Source organism: Taudactylus pleione, unplaced genomic scaffold, assembly GCF_031769625.1.
Source record: "Taudactylus pleione unplaced genomic scaffold, aTauple2 ptg001919l, whole genome shotgun sequence".
In the NCBI taxonomy this organism is placed as follows: Eukaryota; Metazoa; Chordata; class Amphibia; order Anura; family Myobatrachidae; genus Taudactylus; species Taudactylus pleione.
Window position 1 is genome coordinate 237641 of NW_028286316.1, and position 23033 is coordinate 260673.

The 23033-nt window shown below is 46.5% G+C and overlaps 1 protein-coding gene across 1 annotated transcript in view; it reads right to left on the reverse strand.

The window, feature by feature from the left end:
- The window catches only part of LOC148436181 (uncharacterized), a 32775-nt gene extending 13224 nt beyond the window's left edge, over positions 1-19551 (reverse strand). Inside the window, 8 exon segments of the mRNA XM_088465248.1 lie at positions 3276-3817; positions 3819-4086; positions 13742-14093; positions 14256-14353; positions 14480-14603; positions 15013-15204; positions 15690-15839; positions 19498-19551. Coding sequence (XP_088321374.1) covers positions 3276-3817; positions 3819-4086; positions 13742-14093; positions 14256-14353; positions 14480-14603; positions 15013-15204; positions 15690-15767 — 1654 coding nt within the window. The 5' untranslated portion in view covers positions 15768-15839; positions 19498-19551.
- Between the last annotated feature and the right edge of the window lie 3482 nt (positions 19552-23033).

Genomic DNA, 23033 nt, shown 5'->3' on the forward strand with positions numbered 1-23033 from the left:
ACCCAGGAGGGACTGCACAGGGAAAATATACATTTTTATATGATGTTTCTATATCAGGGAATTACAAGTCTGCAGTCATTGGCATATAGATATCGCACAGTCAGCAGCAGCTACATGCATGTCTCGGCTTCAATTCCGAAAGCTAATTATCTCATTACAATGGTCGCTTTATATATCACAGCTCATTACAATATACATAAGTAACAGGTGACATGTAATTTGTGTCCTAAATCTTCATCTTGGAGAATTTAAAGTGATATTACCTCATTTCTATAGCTTGTATGCAAATGTCCTAGGCTGTAACTCAATGTCCATAGGTCCAGAGATGGGTTCTCAACTAATACCATGCCAGCTTGGTTTGTCTTCTCTCCACAATATCAGGAAATGAAGTCACTTGGTCACACAGGCTAGTTATCTTACACGCTGGATCTTACACAGTAGGGTGGTCATTGTGATTGTGCTTAGTGATTGGCATGACCCATCAGAGCAGCTCTTATCTATGGGCTCTCAGATGGTCACACAGGGATGGTTATCTCACACGCTGGATCTTACACAGCAGGGTGGTCATTGTGATTGTGCTTAGTCATTGGTGTGACCCATCAGAGCAGCTCTTATCTATGGGCTCTCAGATGGTCACACAGGGCTGGTTATCTCACATGCAGGATCTTGCACAGCAGGTTGGTCATTGTGATTGTGCCAGCTCTTATCTATGGGCTCTCAGACAGTCACAGGGTTATGAGAGTCTCAGAATTATGATTTGTAAATCACTCAGCTTTATTGGCATCTTGTCATCTTGGAAGTGTAAAATACAAAAATCTCTATAATGTGCATCTTCTATATGTTACGTTTTATTAACTTAAAACATTAATTCTAGATCAGATATATATGGTAATATTGCCTATCAATATTTGTATCACTTATAATCATTTTAAGGTTATTTTAATAGCTTAATTCACGTCATACAAATGCTTTGGGTCATAAGGGAAATTATATTTTCTTCATGACAGCCATCACAGAACATGTGCACCACCGAGAGGACAACTGGTCACTATTCCAGCTTTACTAAAATGTACAAAAACATTCAGGTCAAAAAGTGTGGTAAATACTAACAAACAAATGCCAAACGCAGCTGTGTTACCCCACATGGACATCAGACAGGTACGTGCGGCATTTGGTTTTCTTACTTGTTACCAAACTCTTTATCTCATATTTTTGTAGGTGTGTAACAAAGCTTGTATTGTCCTTTCTGTGATTTCCTCACTACCAAATAATCTCCATCTCCTGACCCTGCACATTACTGGTGGTGTCACCACTGTGGGAGGTGAGACAGTGCAGGACATACTGAGGACAATCTGTACGGATCCTACTTATCCTGTGATGTCCCTGTATTATTCCTCCATTACTACGTACCCTGCTCACATCTGTATTCTGCTGGGGATATCGGGAGCCTGATGCACTTAATGGACATTACTGTTAGTTGTTTATACCAGGACCAGCAGCTTCCTGTGTCCCAACACTAATTACATTATCTAATAATGTATAATTATAGTGTTCCCTCTAGCTCCGGCGGGAGGCAGGGCGCTGGAGCTAGAGAGGGCATGCCCATGCGCCCGGCGTCTATTCTCCGGCGGTGACAGGGTCACCGCATGTTTCTCCACCCGCGGGACACTGCGTCCCGCGGGTGAGAACGGCTCCCGCAGGCTGTGAGGGCAGGGCGCTTTTTGCCCTCCTCCTGGAGGGCAGGGTGCTTTTTGCCCTACAGAAGGAGGGCAGGGCGCCGCGCCCCGCCAAAACAGCCTAGCGGGAACGCTATAATTACATAAGGGATCATGATATTAATGTCCTTATCTTTTGAAATAGTGTAAATAGTAGGGTACAGAGGATCTAATTAGAAAGAACCAGACATCAGACTGCTGTAAGGAAATTAGCGATCCATTTACCAGGAAACCCAACCAGAGAATACTGGATCCAGTGAGATAAAATCAGGTTACCGATGTCATCTCCCCATCTCCCCCCGTCACTTACAGCCCAGTCATCACATGATGTCATAGTTTCCCACTTCCCATATTACATCCCCAGCACATTGTCATGATGATAGATTAGTTATGTCCCTATATTACATCATGTGGTCTTGTTACTGTACAAATAGGCCAATAGCACAATAATATTCTAATACAGAGCTTCCCAAACTCCACCATTACAGGCCAGGGTTTAAGGATATCCATATGAGTCCAAATGGTTAAATCAAATTGACTGAGGTATTAAGTGACCTGTGCTTAAGCATGAATATCCTTAATACCTGACCTGTAATAGCGGAGTTTGGGAACCTCTGATCTGATAGAATAAGGAAACTGAAAGCCATTACATGAGGAACCTGTTGGAGCCCTATGTTGGTGACAGCCGTATGGATATATAATACAGTGTAATATATTAGTATATAGGGGCTGATTCAGCAGAGGACACAATGACAATAGTTACGCAGATAAGAGCGAATGTTTGCCATCACGCCTGCATATAAGTCACACTGCGCACACACAGCGATCACATTGCGATTACGGACATACAGAGGAATACATCACATAGTGAGTTGTAGGGTGACAGCGTTTGGGGGAGGTAACTGGGGTGGACAGAAAACTGCAGGTGTATGTGTCCGTGTGATCGCCATGTCATGGGCGTTTGTCCGTGTGATCGACATGTCATGGGCGAGTCTGTCCGTGTGATCGACGTGTCACGGGTGTGTGTCCGTGTGATCGCCATGTCATGGACGTGTATAAATTAGCCATAACGATGGCAGCTGCAGCATGAGACCTCTCTGCGTGTCAGGAGAGCTGCAGTGTTTGCGGCTGGTCAGACCTGATGTAAATGCTGTGTGACTGATGTGCGGCGATGGTACCGATGATTACACAGGAGGGCGACATTTGCTTCCGCTGCTGAATCAGACTCATAGTGTGATAATGCAAATGTCATTTACCCTCCATCAACCAGGGACAGCAATCTAAGCTAACATTTTATTTATGCTTGTTCTGATAATTCCCAATGATATTACAGTACTGCAAATACCACTGCAATTTCTATATATTTCTATAGGCTCATATACTTTGTTTTTCTCCTGTGTGACGTTTCTGATGACTAAACAGAGTGGATTTCTTTGTAAAACATTTCCCACACTCAGAGCATGGAAATGGTTTCTCACCTGTGTGACTTCTCTGATGTGTAACAAGTTCTGATTTCTGTGTAAAACATTTCCCACACACAACATGGAAATGGTTTCTCACCTGTGTGATGTCTCTGATGTATAATAAGAAATGATTTCCGTGTAAAACATTTCCCACACTCAGAGCATGGAAATGGTTTCTCACCTGTGTGATGTCTCTGATGTCTAACAAGTTCTGATTTCTGTGTAAAACATTTCCCACACTCAGAGCATGGAAATGGCTTCTCACCTGTGTGTCGTCTCTGATGTGTAACAAGTTCTGATTTCTGTGTAAAACATTTCCCACACACAGAACATGGAAATGGTTTCTCACCTGTGTGACATCTCTGATGTATAACAACAAATGATTTCCGTGTAAAACATTTCCCACATTCAGAACATGAAAATGGTTTCTCACCTGTGTGTTGTCTCTGATGTGTAACAAGATGTGATTTCTTTGTAAAACATTTCACACATTCAGAACATGAAAATTGTTTCTCACCTGTATAATGTCTCTTATGTCTAACAAGATATGTTTTACATGTAAAACATTTCCCACACTGAGAACATAGAAAAGGCCTTTCAGCTGTGTTCTCTCTTCTGATGTATAGAAAGACTGATCTGCTTGGTAAATCCTTTCCCACATTCAGAACATGACAATGGTTTATCACCTGTGTGATCTGAGTTGTGTGTTACACTACTGGGAGTATCAGGGGAGCATTCTTCATGGTTAGAGGGATCAGATGATATATGTGCACTGTGAGATGCTGGATGTATACTGGGGATAATGGGGTTTTCTCCTGGAGAGTCCTGTGAGAAGTTATCATTTAGGTCACAATCTGAAGATAATATGAAACGTCTCCCCGAGTTATTCCTGTTGCTGTGTCCATCTGCTGTGAACAGAATAATTATATAGGAATTAGCACCCCTACAGAGCTATACCATACTGTGTAACTATAATAAGATGTGCCCGGCTGTACCCCAACATCTCCATACTGTATAACTATAATAAGAAGTGCCCGGCTGTACCCCAACATCTCCATACTGTGTAACTATAAGACATGCCCGGCTGTACCCCAACATCTCCTACTGTGTAACTATAATAAGACGTGCCCGGCTGTACCCAAACATCTCCATACTGTGTAACTATAATAAGACATTCCCGGCTGTACCAAAACATCTCCATACTGTGTAACTATAAGACGTGCCCGGCTGTACCCCAACATCCCCATACTGTGTAACTATAATAAGACGTGCCCGGCTGTACCCCAACATCTCCATACTGTGTAACTATAATAAGACATGCCCGGCTGTACCCCAACATCTCCATACTGTGTAACTATAATAAGACGTGCCCGGCTGTACCCCAACATCTCCATACTGTGTAACTATAAGACGTGCCCGGCTGTACCCCAACATCTGCATACTGTGTACTATAAGACGTGCCTGGCTGTACTCCTACATCTCCATACTGTGTAACTATAAGACGTGCCCGGCTGTACTCCTACATCTCCATACTGTGTAACTATAAGACGTGCCCGGCTGTACCCCAACATCTCCATACTGTGTAACTATAAGACGTGCCCGGCTGTACCCCAACATCTCCATACTGTGTAACTATAATAAGATGTGCCCGGCTGTACCCGAACATCTCCATACTGTGTAACTATAAGACGTGCCCGGCTGTACCCCAACATCTCATACTGAGTAACTATAATAAGATGTGCCCGGCTGTACCCCAACAACTCCATACTGTGTAAGTATAAGACGTGCCCGGCTGTACCCTAACATCTCCATACTGTGTAACTATAATAAGATGTGCACGACTGTACCCCAACACCTCATACTGTGTAACTATAATAAGACGTGCCCGGCTGTACCCAAACATCTCCATACTGTGTAACTATAATAAGATGTGCCCGGCTGTACCCCAACATCTCCATACTGTGTAACTATAATAAGACATTCCCGGCTGTACCACAACATCTCCATACTGTGTAACTATAAGACGTGCCCGGCTGTACCCCAACATCCCCATACTGTGTAACTATAAGACGTGCCCGGCTGTACCCCAACATCTCCATACTGTGTAACTATAAGACATGCCCGGCTGTACCCCAACATCTCCATACTGTGTAAGAATAAGACATGCCCGGCTGTACCCAAACATCTCCATACTGTGTAACTATAATAAGATGTGCCCGGCTGTATCCTAACATCCATACTGTGTAACTATAAGATGTGCACGACTGTACCCCAACAACTCACCAACACCTCATACTGTGTAACTATAAGATGTGCCCGACTGTACTCCAACACCTCATACTGTGTAACTATAATAAGATGTGCCCGACTGTACCCCAACATCCCCATACTGTGTAACTATAATAAGACGTGCACGGCTGTACCCCAACATCTCCATACTGTGTAACTATAAGACGTACCCGGCTGTACCCCAACATCTCCATACTGTGTAAGTATAAGATGTGCCCGGCTGTACCCCAACATCTCCATACTGTGTAACTTCATAGTGTATGTACTGATGATTGACATGAGGAGGATTAGGGTGTAGGAGTAACACTGGCCGGGGAGTATCCACTAAAGGGGGAGATGTATCAAACCTCACAGAGGCAAAGTGGAGAAGTTGCTATTTGCAACCAATCAGCTTCTGTCAATTTACAAACTGTACTTGAAAAATAAAAGCTACAAGCTGATTGGCTGCTGCGGGCAATTTTTCCACTGTATCTCTCTCTTATGACATGCTGTGTACAATGGGCGCAACATATGGGCATAAACCTGGGATAACTTGAAATGCATTCAGACACCTTACCTATATGCTACACTGGTAGATACCCACGTTAAAACTGTCACAACCAACAGAGTGCAGGCATGGTCTATACATTATATCACACACAGGTCATACTAGCTGCACCCTGCTGTGTCCTCACACTCTCCATATCTCTATCTCAGTATGTATAACAGAGTGCAGGCATGGTCTATACATTATATCACGCACAGGTCATACTAGCTGTATCCTGCTGTGTTCTCACACTCTCCGGATCTCCATCTCAGTATGTGTAACAGAGTGCAGGCATGGTCTATACATTATATCACACACAGGTCATACTAGCTGCACCCTGCTGTGTCCTCACACTCTCCATATCTCCATCTCAGTATATGTAACAGAGTGCAGGCATGGTCTATACATTATATCACACACAGGTCATACTAGCTGCATCCTGCTGTGTCCTCACACTCTCCATCTCAGTATGTGTAACAGAGTGCAGGCATGGTCTATACATTATATCACACACAGGTCATACTAGCTGCACCCTGCTGTGTCCTCACACTCTCCATATCTCTATCTCAGTATGTATAACAGAGTGCAGGCATGGTCTATACATTATATCACACACAGGTCATATTAGCTGCATCCTGCTGTGTCCTCACACTCTCCGTATCTCCATCTCAGTATGTGTAACAGAGTGCAGGCATGATCTATACATTATATCATACATAGGTCATACTAGCTGTGTCCTCACACTCTCCGGATCTCCATCTCAGTATGTGTAACAGAGTGCAGGCATGGTCTATACATTATATCACACACAGTTCAAACTAGCTGCATCCTGCTGTGTCCTCACACTCTCCGGATCTCCATCTCAGTATGTGTAACAGAGTGCAGGCATGGTCTATACAATATATCACACACAGGTCATACTAGCTGCATCCTCCTGTGTCCTCACACTCTCCGCATCTCCATCTCAGTATGTGTAACAGAGTGCAGGTATGGTCTATACATTATATCACACACAGGACATACTAGCTGCACCCTGCTGTGTCCTCACACTCTCCGGATCTCCATCTCAGTATGTGTAACAGAGTGCAGGCATGGTCTATACATTATATCACACACAGGTCATACTAGCTGCACTCTGCTGTGTCCTCACACTCTACAGATCTCCATCTTAGTATGTGTAACAGAGTGCAGGCATTGTCTATACATTATATCACACAGGTCATACTAGCTGCATCCTGCTGTGTCCTCACACTCTCCGGATCTCCATCTCAGTATGTGTAACAGAGTGCAGGCATGGTCTATACATTATATCACACACAGGTCATACTAGCTGCACCCTGCTGTGTCCTCACACTCTCCGGATCTCCATCTCAGTATGTGTAACAAAGTGCAGTCATGGTCTATACATTATATCACACACAGGTCATACTAGCTGCATCCTGCTGTGTCCTCACACTCTCCGGATCTCCATCTCAGTATGTGTAACAGAGTGCAGGCATGGTCTACACATTATATCACACACAGGTCATACTAGCTGCATCTTGCTGTGTCCTCACACTCTCCGGATCTCCATCTCAGTATGTGTAACAGAGTGCAGGCATGGTCTATACATTATATCACACACAGGTCATACTAGCTGCATTCTACTGTTATCTCCATCTCAGTATCTGAGATACACCAGAGAGTGTGGGGAGGGGACTGGTCAGATCTCTGGGCTGGTAACACACAGTGACATGATGTGAGGGGGAGAGCAGGAGTATAATAGGGGCTGATGGCTCCTGATGTATGAGATACACCAGAGAGTGTGGGAGGAGACTGGTCAGATCTCTGGGCTGTTGACATGATGTGAGGGGGAGAGCAGGAGAATCATAAGGGCTGATGGCTCCCGTCTCCCCCACTGGGCAGATACATTTACTTCATTAGTTTGTACTGACAGAGGAGGGTGTAAGATAAGAAACTGAACAAGAAGAATGTGACTATTCTGTAATAATAAGAGTTATGGTATAACATACCTTCGTTAACTCTTTTTCTTTGAGGTCCATGGTGTCCTACAGCCATTACGTTGGGTATATGATCCAGACAGCAAACACTTAAATGAGCTCTCAGCTCCCAGGATGCACCGCCCCCCCCCCCCCCCCCGCATATACCCCGCCCCCGGCCATACGTAGTCCGTTCGTTACCAAGTCAAGCAGGCAAAGAAAAAAGATAAGGAAGACCCATGTTCTCTAGAAAAATCTCGCATAGAGGAGGGAAATTATAGAGATACTTAAAAACACCATGTGCGTTAGGGTGGGTGTCCTGTGGACCCCATGGACCTTGAAGAAAAGAGTTAACGAAGATATGTTACACCAGAAATTTTTTTTTCTTCTTCGGGATCCATAGCCATTACATTGGGGATATCCCAAAGCAGTAACTCCTAAGGGCGGGGACGCTCCTGTGTCTCGGAAAAAAGGAGAATCCTTTGCCCGAAGGAGGCAAAGGTGTCAAATGCTTAGAATTTTACAAAAGTGTGGACGGAAGACCATGTGGCTGCCCTGCACAACTGTTCAGCAGAGGCACCCCGGCGAGCCGCCCACGAAGGTCCCACTGACCGTGTGCAATGTGCCGTAACTGAGTCCAGCACCACCAGACTAGCCTGTGTGTATGCCTAAGAAATTGCCATACGAATCCATCTGACCAGTGTCTGCTTATTAGGTGGCCAGTCACGCTTATGACAACCATACAGTACAAAAAGGGAATCAGACTTCTTCATGCTTTTGGTGCAATCTACATAAATTCGTAGCGCTCGGACAACATCCAAGGACGCCTCACCTACCGAGAGGCTTGTAGTCTGAAAAGCTGGGACCACAATTTCTCAATTCATATGGAACCGGGATACCACTTTTGGAAGGTATCCTGCCCTAGTACCGCTCTATCCCAGTGAAATATTAAAAAGGGGGAGCGGAAAGAAAATGCTGCCAGATCAGAGACCCTGCATGCAATGCAATAGCTAAAAGAAACATGGTCTTTGCTGTCAACCACTTGAGGTCTACTGATTTTAGGGGCTCAAACGGTGGAGCCTGTAGAGCCCTGAGAACTAATGTCAAATCCCACTGGGCCACCGGAGGAACAAAAAGAGGCTGAACCCTTAGTACCCCTTGAAAAAACGTCCTAACATCTGGCATTAGAGCGATTTTCCGCTGAAACCAGACCGAGAGGGCAGAGACCTGCGCTCTCAAGGTGGCCAGGCGGAGCCCTTTTTCCAAACCAGTTTGAAGAAAGGAAAGCACTCTAGAAACCCTAAATACCTCAGGGTCATGTTTTCTCATTTCACACCACTGAAAAAACGAGTGCCAAATTCTATAGTAAATTCGGGCCAAGGCCGGTTTACGTGCCTTCAACATCGTCTGTATCACAGATTCAGAAAATCCCTTCTTCCTCAAGACAGAGGCCTCAAGAGCCATGCCGTCAGATAGCCGAGGCAGGCTCGGATACAAACAGGGACCCTGTATTAACAGATCTCGTCTTAACGGTAGAGGCCACGGGGTGTCTACGGAGAGACCTTGTAGATCGGTGAACCAATGGCGTCTTGGCTACATCGGAGCTATCAGTATCACAGTACCCCCTTCTTGCTTGATCTTCCTGATGACCCTGGGAAGAAGAGCAAATGGCAGAAAGACATATGCTAGCCTTTAATGCCATCCACAAACTTGGCCATCGGATACCTGGTCCTGGATCCATAACTGGGTACCTTGTTGCTTCCTCTTGAGGCCATGAGGTCTATCTCTGGCAACCCCCATCTGTCCACCAGGCTCTGGAACTCCTGTGGATGCAGGGCCCACTCTCCGGCACTTACCTACTGCCGACTCAGGAAGTCAGCTTCCCAATTTAGGACCCCTGGTATAAACACGGCTGATATTGTGGGGAGGTGACGCTCTGCCCAAACCAGAATCTTTGACACTTCTGTCAATGCAGCCTGACTACGTGTGCCTCCCTGATGATTGAGGTAGGCTACAGCTGTGCGACTGTCGGATTGGATTTGCACAGGTATGCCTTTTAGTATTCTTTGAGCCTGAACTAGAGCTCTGAATACTGCCCTTAGTTCCAGAGTATTTGTGGACAGACTACTTTCTGCCCTTTTCCATTTCCCCTGAAACATGTGCAGACCCGTCATTGCCCCCCAGCCTTGAAGACTGGCATTGGTCTTGAGAAGTATCCAGTCCGACACCCAAAATGGGTGATCCTAGTTGAGATGAATTGTCTGAAACCAACACGACAGAGATAACCGAACCTCAGGAGAAGGATAAATTATTTAGACTTGATTTTGCGGTAGTCCTTGTTCCAGCGCAAAAGAATCAACTGCTGCAAGGGTCTGGAGTGAAACTGGGCGTACTCCACCATACTGAAGGTGGATACATCGACCCCAGCACCCGCATTGCTGATTGCACAGATACCCATTTGCTGTGAAGCAATCTGCGTATCCACACCTGCAGGGCCACAATCTTTTCCCCCGGCAGATACATCCTCTGAGTCACGGAATCCAGATGTGCCCCCAAGTGATACATCTGCTGTACCGGGAGAAGCGATGACTTTTTCCAGTTTATGACCCAGCCGTGACTGTGCAGACAGGACACCGTCCGCCCCAGATGATTCTGCAACTCCCGTGGAGACTGTCCCAGTAACAGGAGATCGTCCAAGTATGGCAAAATCCTGATGCCATGACGTCTTAGACATGCCATCATTACCGCCATCACCTTGGTAAACACTCGGGGAGCTGTAGACAGGCCATATGGCAGAGCCTGAAACTGGAAGTACTCGCCCCCTACTGCAAACCACAGAAATTGCTGGTGGGCCCGAGTGATTGGTATATGGAGATATGCGTCCTGTATATCCAGGGACACCATAAAATCCCCTGGTTCCATTGCCAACATAATCGACCGCAACGTTTCCATGCGAAACACGGGCGCTCGGATAAATGTGTTGAGCCCTTTTAAGTTTAAAATAGGCCAGTAGGCCCCATTTGGCTTCTGAATCAAAAAAAGATTGGAATAAAATCCTTTCGTTATTGATCCTCTGGAACCGGGATAATGACTCACGTAGTCAGCAGGGATTGTATTGCCTGTTGAAGGGCCAAGGCCTTTATAGAACCTACCTCTGGATTTATGCCAAAAAATTTTTGAGGAGGACTTCTCCAGAATGTCAGGGCGTACCCCCGGGAGACCACTCCCCAAACCCAGGCATCTGTCGTCGTGAGGTGCCAGGTTTCTGAAAACCGAAGAAGTCGGCCTCCTACCCTGGGAGGCCCGTCCCATCAGACCACTGGTTTATCTTGGGCTCTGGAAACCGGACGCTTGTTCTGCCAGGGTTTCTTAGACCCAGGTCTTTTGGCCAAATTAAATCTCACTGAGGGCTGACCTCTGGCCTTACCCTGTGGCCGAAAAATACGAAAGGACGACCGTCTGGTTCTAGCTTCAGCTGCTGAAGGTAGGCCAGCCGCTTTATATGCTGCCACCATAGCCACAGTTTTGTCCAATTCCGCACTAAAAATAATACCTCCTGTGAACGGAAGGGATTCTAGGACCGTCTTGGAACCCGCATCCGCCTTTCAATCCCTTAACCACAGGGCTCTGCATGCCAACACTGAGACTGCTGATGCTTTGGAAGAAAGTATACCAGCGTCTAATGCTGCATCTGCCAGTTAAGACGCTGCTTCCTTAATAAAGGAAATGATTTCCAGCTGTTCTTTGGATGCTTCTGGCAGAGATTCTGCCAATGCCTTCATCCATTCTTCAATGGCCTTGGAAACCCAAGCTGTAGCCATAGCTGGATGACTGGCCACCCCTGAGAGCGGGAAGACTGTCTTAAGGCAGCTTTCCAGCCTTCTATTCATGGCATCCTTAAGGGAGGCTGCAGATGGTATAGGCAGTGTGGCACTTTTTACCAGCCGTGCCACATGTGCGTCTACAGCCGGCAGAATCTCCCACTTAGTGCACTCCTCTGACGGAAATGAGTATAAGGCTGCCACCTTTTAAGAAGGATGGAATTTCCTACCTGGACCACCTTCTGGCGCTTGAATACCGGCGCCTGTCTCTGCGGAGGCTCCCCCTCATCTATATTCAGTACCAATTTGACTGCCTTAATCATGTACCTCTTCCTCCTCTGAAGATGTACTAGAGTCCTCGCCCCTTTCTGTGGCCCGGTCTGCGTAAAAGACCGAAAGCCATCTGGTCTTAGGCTGCATTGGCCTAGCAGATTGTTGCAGTTGCTGAAAAGCTGCTGAGGATGATGCCATGCCTCGACCAGCATACATGTCTATCCATGATGGAAACATAGAGGGCATAACCATAGGGGGCTGCATCTGCTGAGGGTATCCCCATACTGGGGGTGCTGGGGTAGCCAAACGTTCCGCCACTTGTGCCATAATCTGAGAAAAAGAAGCCCAAGGGGGTTCTGGTCCAGAGGCTGGTAAACTTGACTGATGTGGTGACTGCCTAAAGCAGTTACCACATAATCCATTTTGTATGAAATCCTGTGGGAATAACCCCGCTTTGCAGGCCATACAGGATATCAGCACAGGGGCTTCTGCCACCTGTCTTTCAGACTCTTTAGACATAATTATTATTTATTTAATTATTAACAGTTTCTTATATAGCGCAGCATATTCCGTTGCGCTTTACAATTGTAAACATTAATAGAACAAAACTGGGTAATAACAGACAGATATATAGGTAGGACCAAGTTCGGAGTACACATGTAACTTTAATTCACCCCAACCTCCACACCTGTAGTAGAGGGTTAAAGGGAAAAAACAGCAGTGATAGGTTACAAACTGACAGTTATTCAGACATAAAAGGCAGTACCACACACAGCAGATTCAAATCACATGCAATGCATAAAACACCCTTGTGAGCATATGCAATCTAAGCTCTTGTCACTACGAACAGCCCTAGGCTTAGTATGATAGAGAGCTCTGTAAAAACTGTCACCCTAGGAGAGGTATACAGGGAGACTGATCCAGCCACGTGAGTGTACAGCAACTGAGATCACCTGAAAGTGGTCTCTGGCTGACGCATATAGATGGAGGCTGGGAGGAGCAACCCAGATGCGGGAACCTTTGAACTGGGCCAGCGTGAGAATTGGGGGAGGGGCCGCCGGGGAAAAGCGAACCTCCCTATGCTGCCTGGAGCCACCCGGCACACTGATATGGCCGCCGCCAACTAGTAACCGGCTGTCAGGAATCCATCACGTCTCGGTGGTCTAGTGCGGGAGACAGTTTACTCGACTCATCACTGCAGGGTGCCCCTAGCCAGTCTCCACCGCTGGAGGCCGGACCACCACGTGGTCCCGGCATCAGCGGCCGCCGATACCACCTTACCTGCATCCCCTGTCCCAGTTGCAGTCCAGAGCCCTGTGCCCCTACCGAAATCACTAGCTTCACACTAGTGTTGCGGCTCCGTAGGGGGTAAGTGGAGTCACGACACGGGCGTCCCCCGGACGCTTAGCTGCTTCCGGTTCTCCTTCAGCACATGCCGTCAGCCAAGTTTTTTTTTTTTTTTGCTTGTCTGCGAGACTGCTCCTGCAGTCCCACTGCTATGTGGTGTACCACACCAAACAGGAAGAACTGACTACCTATGGCCGGGGGCGGGGTATATGTGGGGGGTATCCGGTGCATCCTGGGAGCTGAGGGCTCATTTAACTGTTTGGTGTGTGGATCATATACCCAAAGTAATGGCTGTGGACCCCGAAGAAGAAAAGTGATTATTACTCACCTGTGCTGATATCTTTAGGGATTTCCTCCTCCTTACACTGCAGATAACCCCTCACGTACATCTCTTCTTCTCCCTCTAAATCTTCTTCCTTCATATCAGTCACAGACGTCTTTTCTTCTCCCTCTGCATCTTCTGCCTTCATATCAGTCACATACGTCTCTTCTTCTCCCTCTATATCTTCTGCCTTCATATCAGTCACAGACGTCTTTTTTTCTCCCTCTGTATCTTCTGCAATCATATCAGTCACATACATCTCTTCTTCTCCCTCTATATCTTCTGCTTTTATATCAGTCACATACGTCTCTTCTTCTCCCTCTATATCTTCTGCCTTAATATTAGCCTGAGCTGCAACCTAAACAAAAAGTTTTTTTTTTTTTTTTAATGTTTGATTTCATTATTTGAGATTAGACAGTATAATATTATAATATCAGTGTATAAGACACACACAGCATCTCTACAGCTCATATAGTGACAGTCACTGTGGTATATTGATGAGACCCTAAATCCCATCTACCTGATGCTCCTGTGGGGTCCTGTGAGTCTCCTCTGTATAATCCTGTAAATAAAGAGGATGGGAACATCTCTCTGGGGTATTTCTGTTACTGGGTCCATCTGTAGGAGACACACAGTGACTAAGTACATTGAATACATGTGATTATCAGGTGATGTGTACATATAGGAGGCCCCCCCATGCCTGCCCTGACCTGCCCTGTATAATAAATTACAGTCTCCTGTTACCCAGTGATGTGAGGGTCCGGTGATTCTCCATCATCAAGTCCTTGTACATACCCTTGTGTTCCTCTATATACTCCCCCTCCTGCATGGAGACATAGACAGTGACATCCTGACACCTTATAGGAACCTGATATACACAATGATACAGTCATCACCCAGACACACCCCCTGGTGTTACTGTATAATGTCCCATTGCCAGCAGTCACATCTCCATTCATCACCCAGACACATCCCCTGGTGTTACTGTATAATGTTCCATTCCCAGCAGTCATCTCTCCAGTCATCACCCAGACACACCCCCCGGTGTTACTGTGTAATGTCCCATTCCCAGCAGCCACCTCTCCAGTCATCTCCCAGACACATCCCCTGGTGTTACTGTATAATGTTCCATTCCCAGCAGTCACCTCTCCAGTCATGACCCAGACACATCCCCTGGTGTTACTGTATAATGTCCCATTCCCAGCAGTCACCTCTCCAGTCATCACCCAGACACATCCCCTGGTGTTACTGTATCATGTCCCATTCCCAGCAGTCACCTCTCCAGTCAGCAGCTGAATGATCTTGTTGGCGAGTTCCAGGATCTTCTGGTCATTGTGTCTCTCATGTATCAGTGAGTGAGGTGGAGGCACCGTGATGGGGCTCTGGGTCCTGCTCAGTCCTCCTGACACATGGAGTCGGCTGCTGGGTGTCTCATGCTCATCGGATTTCTTCTTTAGCACTGTATAACCCTGTGTATTGGGGGAAACATCAATGGAAAGGTCACTTAAACTCCATTTAAATGAGACTGTTTATTCAGGTGTTCATTTTAAATAATATACAAGAAAACTATATTTTACAAATACTTGTCCTGTAACAATCTCCTATGTACAGGAAAATGAAGAGTCTATAGTCTATCATGCAGCTCCAACATCTTTGGTCAGTGCAAACCTCATACTGTGAACAATGTACTAAATACCAACTCTAGCCAGGACTGTGGGACTGATACTATATCTGAGACCGGCTCCCTGCTGCTCGGTTATTACTATAGATATAAGTGATGTCACTGTGACACTCCCAGATCACCTCACCTCCCCAGTCATGTCCCTGTATTATTACTATAGATATAAGTGATGTCACTGTGACACTCCCAGATCCCCTCACCTCCCCAGTCATGTCCCTGTATTATTACTATAGATATAAGTGATGTCACTGTGACACTCCCAGACCCTCTCACCTCCCCAGACAGCATGTAGATGATCTCCAGGGTGAGATGTAAGATCCTCTCAGTCCTGTGACTCCAGTCCTTGTCCATCCTCAGTGAATCAGTGAGAATACAGAACGTGTGATGTGTGATAAAAACTCTGGTTCCTCACAGCAGGATTATCTAGGAATAAATAGAATAAATATAATAGACATCACAGAGAACACATGTAACACAGACAGACATGTAACACTGAGTGACCAGTAAGTCTCCCCTTTCCCCCCAGCCATAGAGCCCTGGTCAGTGTCTGTCAGAGGTTCCTGTGACAGCCCCATAAGGCTCCTCAGAGGCCGTCATACAACGCTGTACTGCATAAGGTTACACCAATGCTCCTCTCCTGGCCGGGGGTCTTATTCCTCCCAGACACATATTTGGTGCAATTTGCTCCACGTGAATCTTGTACAAACACATGAATTAGAGATTTTGGGATTTTTTACTTTTGTTTTAAATTTATTCCAGAAACTGAGAGAATCTGTGACTATACTGAGGTCATACAGATAACAGGGGTGTGAGGGTAGAGTACACAGGAGAGCAGAAGGGGTGCAGATATGGGGAGAGGGGAAGTAATGTAGGAATACAGAGCACACAACAGGGGGTGTAACAGCTGTACAGAGGTGTCTGTAACACAGGGGAGGGGGAAGGGAACAGAAGAGGTTAATAACACAGGGATAGGACAGCAGGCAGCCCAGGGCACACACAAAGGGTTACACAATACAGAATCCCATCAGTCACTCTGCACAAATGATGAAATGACAAATGACCGCACCTCAGATGTATGTTACATGTGTGACCAGCCTGCCGGCCGTGTGTGTTCAGCGTAGGGTGGGGTGAGACATGTCCTGGGGGATAATCAGTGACACTCTGAGGATCTGGGGACTGTCACAGCCACTGGCTGTCTCTGAGAGAGTCTCTATTGCTCAGGATAACAAGACGCCCTAACAGACAGTCTCAGCTCAGGGAGTGCAGCCCTTTGTTACATGGCCTGTCTGTGTACTTCTCACACATCCTTCCCCAGCTCCTGTTATATATCATCTGGTATATACAGTACATACATGTTATACCTATTATGCATTATTCCCTGACCACTCATTACTGTTATTATTACTCTGCAGCTGCTGCTATAACAGGACACAAGAGGCTGCTACCCCTGTATAATATTAGTAATAGGACACCACCGGCTGCTCCCCCTGTATAATTAAAATAACAGGACACAACAGGATGCTCTCCCTGTATAGTAGGACACCACATGATGCTGCCCCTGTATAGTAGGATACAATAGACAGAAAACCCTATAAACGAGGACAGCACACACCGATAACCTTGTATAGTAGGACACCACAGGCCACACCCCCTGTATAGTGTAGAATACTGCAGCCTGTTCTCCCTGTATATAGGACACTGCAGGCTGCTCCCCCTTTACATAAGGGTAGAAACAGGCTGCTCTTACTGTATAGTAGGACATCATAGGCCACTACCACTGTTTATTAGAGCTCAACAGGCCACTCCCTTGTATAATAGGACACCACAGGCTGCTCCCCCTGTATAAGGCACCTCAGACCACTCCTCCTGTATGAACATAAGATGTTCCCCCTGAATAGTAAAGCGAAACAGGCCATAATAGGCACCACAGGCTGCTCTCCCTGTATAGTAGGATACCGCAGGCCGCTTCCCCTGTATAGTAGGACACCACTGGCTGCTCCCCCTGTATAGTAGGACACTACAGGTCACTCCCCTGGTATATAAGGACACCACAGGCCGCTCTCCCTGTATTTTAGGACACCGAAGGCTGCTCCTCCTGTATAGCAGGACACACTGCAGGCTGCTCTAACTGTATAATAGGACACTGCAGTCCGCTTCACCTGTAAAGTAGGACACCGTAGGCTACTCCCAGTGTATAGTAGGACACCACAGGCCACTCGACCAGTATAGTAGGGCAACACAGGCCACTTCCCTGTAAAGTAGGACACCACAGGCCACTCCCCCTGTATAGTAGAGTGCAACAAGCTGATCCCCCTGTATAGGAAGGCACCACAGGTTGCTCCCCCTGTATGGTAGGACAATACATGTTGCTCCCCCTGTATAGTAGAGTGCAACAGGCCGCTTCCCCTGTATAGTAGGATACCACTGGATGCTCCCCCTATATAGTAGGACACTACAGACTGCTCCCCATGTATAATAAGATACCACAGTAGGACACAATAGGCCACTCTTCTTGTATAGTAGGACACAATAGGCCGCTCTTCCTGCATAGTAGGACATCACAGGCCACTCCCCCTGCATAGTGTTGGACAAAACATGCCGATCCCCCTGTGCAATAGGACAATGCAGGCTGCAACCACTGTATAGGACACCACAAGCCACTCCCCCTGTATAATAGGACACCACCGGCAGCTCCACCTATATAGTGAAGGACACCACAGGCCACTCCCTCTGTACAGTAAGATGCCATTACCTTCTGCCGTTTGACACAGCAAGGTTGCATTTTTCACGCTTGAGTTAAAAACTGTTCCGTCAAGTCCTTTCTCCCTTATATAATAATTCTACCACATATAAGTGTGTGGTGAGATCTATTTTTGCATGCAGAAGTATCACTAAACAGTCCCCTCTTCTCTTTATTTTATTAAAACATATCAGTCTGTCGTAACAGCTGATTTAATCCCCATTATATATCACTGTAGTCCCTTATCCTCTAAATATTAATAATATAGTGTTCTGACTAGGCTGTTTTAATGGGCCAATTTCAAAGGGCAGAATGCACCCTGCCCCTTTGGCGGTGCCCTGTTGGCAAACCGCTAAAACAACATGCTGGGTGGTCCCCAACTGCGGACTGCAGTGCCCCTTGGGTGAGAAAAATTGCGGTGCAGCGCACAACGCTGGTGAATATTCACAGAGAAGGGAGAGCTTGGGGGCAGCCTAGCTGGGTACCCAAGAGTAAACAGTGGGCGCATCATGCCAACTTTGCAGGCGAGCGCTCGAGTGACATACCCCTTGCCGGACCGAGAATGAACACTAATAAAACCACATATCAGTGAGTGCTGGAAGCTGTTATTCCCCCTAATATATCACTATACAGTCCCATTCCTCCATATATACTAATAATGCCACATAACAGTCTGTGCTGGGAGCTGTGTTATTCCCCCTCATATATCACTGTACAGTCCCCTCTCTCCTATATAATAATACCACATATCAGTGTGTGCCAGGAGCTGCGTTATTCCCCCTCAAATATCACTGTATGGTCCCCTCTCCCCTAAATAATACCACATATCAGTGTGTGCTGGGAGCTGTGTTATTCCTCCTCATATATCACTGTACGGTCCCCTCTCCCATATATAATAATAATACCACATATCAGTGTGTGCTGGGAGCTGTGTTATTCCCTCTCATATATCACTGTACGGTCCCCTCTCCCCTATATAATAATAATACCACGTATCAGTGTGTGCTGGGAGCTGTGATATTCCCCCTCATATCACTGTACGGTCCCCTCCCCCCTATATAATAATAATACCACATATCAGTGTATGCTGGGAGCTGTGTTATTCCCCCTCATATATCACTATACAGTCCCCTCCACCCTATATAATAATAATACCACATATCAGTGTGTGCTGGGAGTTGTGTTATTCCCCCTCATATATTACAGTACAGTCCCCTCTCCCCTATATAATAATACCACATATCAGTGTGTGCTGGGAGCTGTGTTATTCCCCCTCATATATCACTGTACGATCCCCTCCCCCCTATATAATAATAAAATAATATATACAGGACGCGTTACCTGGCTCTGGCTGTCAGGGATATCTATGACAAAATGGCAGCTAAAGCCCCTGTGGCCCCACCCCCACTGCTCTGTGACTGGGAGACTATAAGAATATGGCCGCCGGTCACCGTACATGAGGACACCATAAGACTATACTACTCTAGTGATGAAGCTGTGAGCGGCAGGTGCAGGTGGCTTCTAGTTACAAGACGTCCTTCCTACTATATGCTGCCTGATTGGCTACTCGCTGCTGCCAATCATCGCACTGAGGGGAATGAGAGTTGGGCGGTCACTATGATAAGAGGGGTGGGGCAGACAGTAGCCATAGCTACAGGGAGATGAGAGGGGCGTTTCTTCTTCTAGAACGGCAACTTATGTTACTGGTTACAGTGTCAGTAGGAAGAGGCAGAGAGCGGCCATTGTTGTGTCTGGCAGCAGGTAATGGTGTTTATTTGTGTTACATAAGGGGAGCAGACTCCAATGTTATATATGACAGGGGGTGCACTGCAGAATGTTGTTATTATAATACAGCTTTGGCGCTGCATTATCTTTATACAGGTAGGTTAGATTTCAGTGTTACATATATTACAGGTGGAGCAGACTCCAGTGTTACATATACAACTTAAGCAGACCCATGTGCTGTATTACCATCATACAGGTGGATCAGACACCAGTGTTGGTATAATACTGGTGGAGCAGACCCAGTGTTACATATAAAACAGGAGGATTAGATCCTGGTGTTACTATAATACAGCTGGAGCAGCCGATGTTCGGTGGGTAAATGACTATAGAGATAGGGAAGTGTCCAGTGCACTCAGACCCCAATACAGAACGTATCAGCTGTAGCTGGCGGTCAGTACCCTCAGTAGGTGGTTATTAGTGTGGAAGTGACAGAATACACAGAGAGACACCATAGTGTACACCGGGTGCTGTATAAGATGCACAGACGTCCTCTGTAATAGGCCCTGCTGAGTCCTCACCTGTCTGAGGCTTTCTTAGCTTTCTTTTCATTCCTCTAATTATCACCAACCTGTATGGAGCTGCCTCTGCTCCCCGCACTTTCTATCTCACTATCCTGTGTGTAAGGACCAGCGCCAGTCCTCAGGGATTCATAACAGTGCATGTTTTCCAGGTCTCCTTCCAGAATCACCAGTGAGATCATTAGTACCACCTATGTATCGTTTAGATTGTGTTAGTCAGTGATGAAGGTACCTCTGCTTCTGTAAGAAGATATGGAAAACATGCCCTTTTAAGAACCTTGGGGGCTGGAGCTGGGAAACACTTTTCTAGATTCTCAGTGTGTAAGTGATTATCCTCCAAGAAATGCTTCAGCCTCTCCCCTGTGCTACATAAATATGGCCTGGAGAATTGTCACACATGGAACGTACATCCTACAGTGGTAGGCTTACTGTGGACTCCAGCATGATCGGGCATGCTGGGACTTATGGTCCCACTCCAGCTGCAAAGTCAGACTATAAAACACTGCTGACACTCAGGGCCGGATTCAGAGCCGGACGCACTGAACGAGCGCCCGCTCTGAATATGGGCGTTTTCTTTTTAGTAGCGGCCTCTTGGACGCTCGCATAGCTGTGGGTTACCACCCACAGCTTATGCGAGCATCCATGATGATGGTCGCGATGGTCAAGACCATTGCGACCATCGGGCTTGCGACGAGACCCTTGCGGTTGGGTCTCGTCTGCCGTATGCCCAGGAGTGCTTTTGGCTCTATCAGAGCCAAAAGCACTCTCACTGACATCACTAGTGCTGTCAGTGGGGCCAGCCCCAGACGGTAGGCGTTCCCATGGGAATGCCTCCGTCTGGGCAGCAACGCCCCCGGCACGCCCACCAAAGGGGGCGTGCTGTCACTCACCATCGACAGCACGCACCCTTTTTTTGCGAGACCCATAACGACGGCTTAGCCGTTGTTATTCGGGTCTCACGCATGCGCACGACGGAGCAGCCTCCGTCGTGCACATGCGCACTTGCCCAACATCGACCCGCTTGCGAGCGCTCAGCGCTCGCGAGCGGGTCTGAATCAGGCTCTCAGTAATTATTGCAGATGTGGGAGCAGAGAAAATAAGATGGGTGATTGTACACAACTCGCCCAGATATTAGGAGACAGAGGAATAGGGCAGTAGTGGGGAGAGAGGGTGGGCTGGGAGATGTGCTGCGCTATCGGAGGGCGTATAATGGGGGAGGGGGAGCAGAGAAGTAGGGTAAGATGATGGGGGCAGAGACTTTATCCTAGCTTACTGGGGAGAATGACCTGAGGGTGGAATGAGGAGGAAAAGGTAGGTGGGCTGTGAGGGATCTGACCTGGGGAATTATCTTGTCATATGGTGTTGTGTACTTGTGTATATTATACTGTGTGTAGTAATCACTGGTTATCAGGTGTGTGACCTGTGTATAGTGATGTTCATTGTGTATCAGGTGTGTGAAATGGCTCAGGGAAGAGGAGGACTTAACAAGTATATATTACAAATACCCTGTGATATTTATTATAATATATTGATTATTGAGAGATGCATGTAATCTGTGATAATTATTATGTTTATTACTAGACACAAGAAGAACCAGAGATTCTTTACTAGAAGTCACATGATGGTGAGATGTGTCCTGTATAAATCACTGAGGATGGACACAGACAGGACTCACATGACTGAGAGGATACTAAATCTCACCCTGAAGATCATCTACCTGCTGACTGGAGAGGTGAGGAGATCTGATAGTGTCATAGTGACATCACTTATATCTATAGTAATAATACAGGGACATGACTGGGGAGGTGAGGGGATCTGGGAGTGTCACAGTGACATCACTTATATCTATAGTAATAATACTGGGGAGGTGAGGGGATCTGGGAGTGTCACAGTGACATCACTTATATCTATAGTAATAATACAGAGATATGACTGGGGAAGTGAGAGGGTCTGGGAGTGTCACAGTGACATCACTTATATCTGTAGTAATAATACAGGGACATGACTGGGGAGGTGAGGGGATCTGGGAGTGTCACAGTGACATCACTTATATCAATAGTAATAATACTGGGGAGGTGAGGAGAGCTGATAATTTCACAGTGACATCACTTATATCTATAGTAATAATTACAGCGACATGACTGGGGAGGTAAGAGGGTCTGGGAGTGTCACAGTGACATCACTTATATCTATAGTGATAATACAGGGACATGACTGGGGAGGTGGGGGATCTGGGAGTGTCACATGACATCACATATCTATAGTAATAATACAGCGACATGACTGGGGAGGTGAGAGGGTCTGGGAGTGTCACAGTGACATCACTTATATCTATAGTGATAATACAGGGACATGACTGGGGAGGTGAGGGGATCTAGGAGTGTCACAGTGACATCACATATATCTATAGTAATAATACAGGGACATGACTGGGGAGGTGAGGGGATCTGGGAGTGTCACAGTGACATCACTTATATCTATAGTAATAATACAGAGATATGACTGGGGAAGTGAGAGGGTCTGGGAGTGTCACAGTGATATCACTTATATCTGTAGTAATAATACAGGGACATG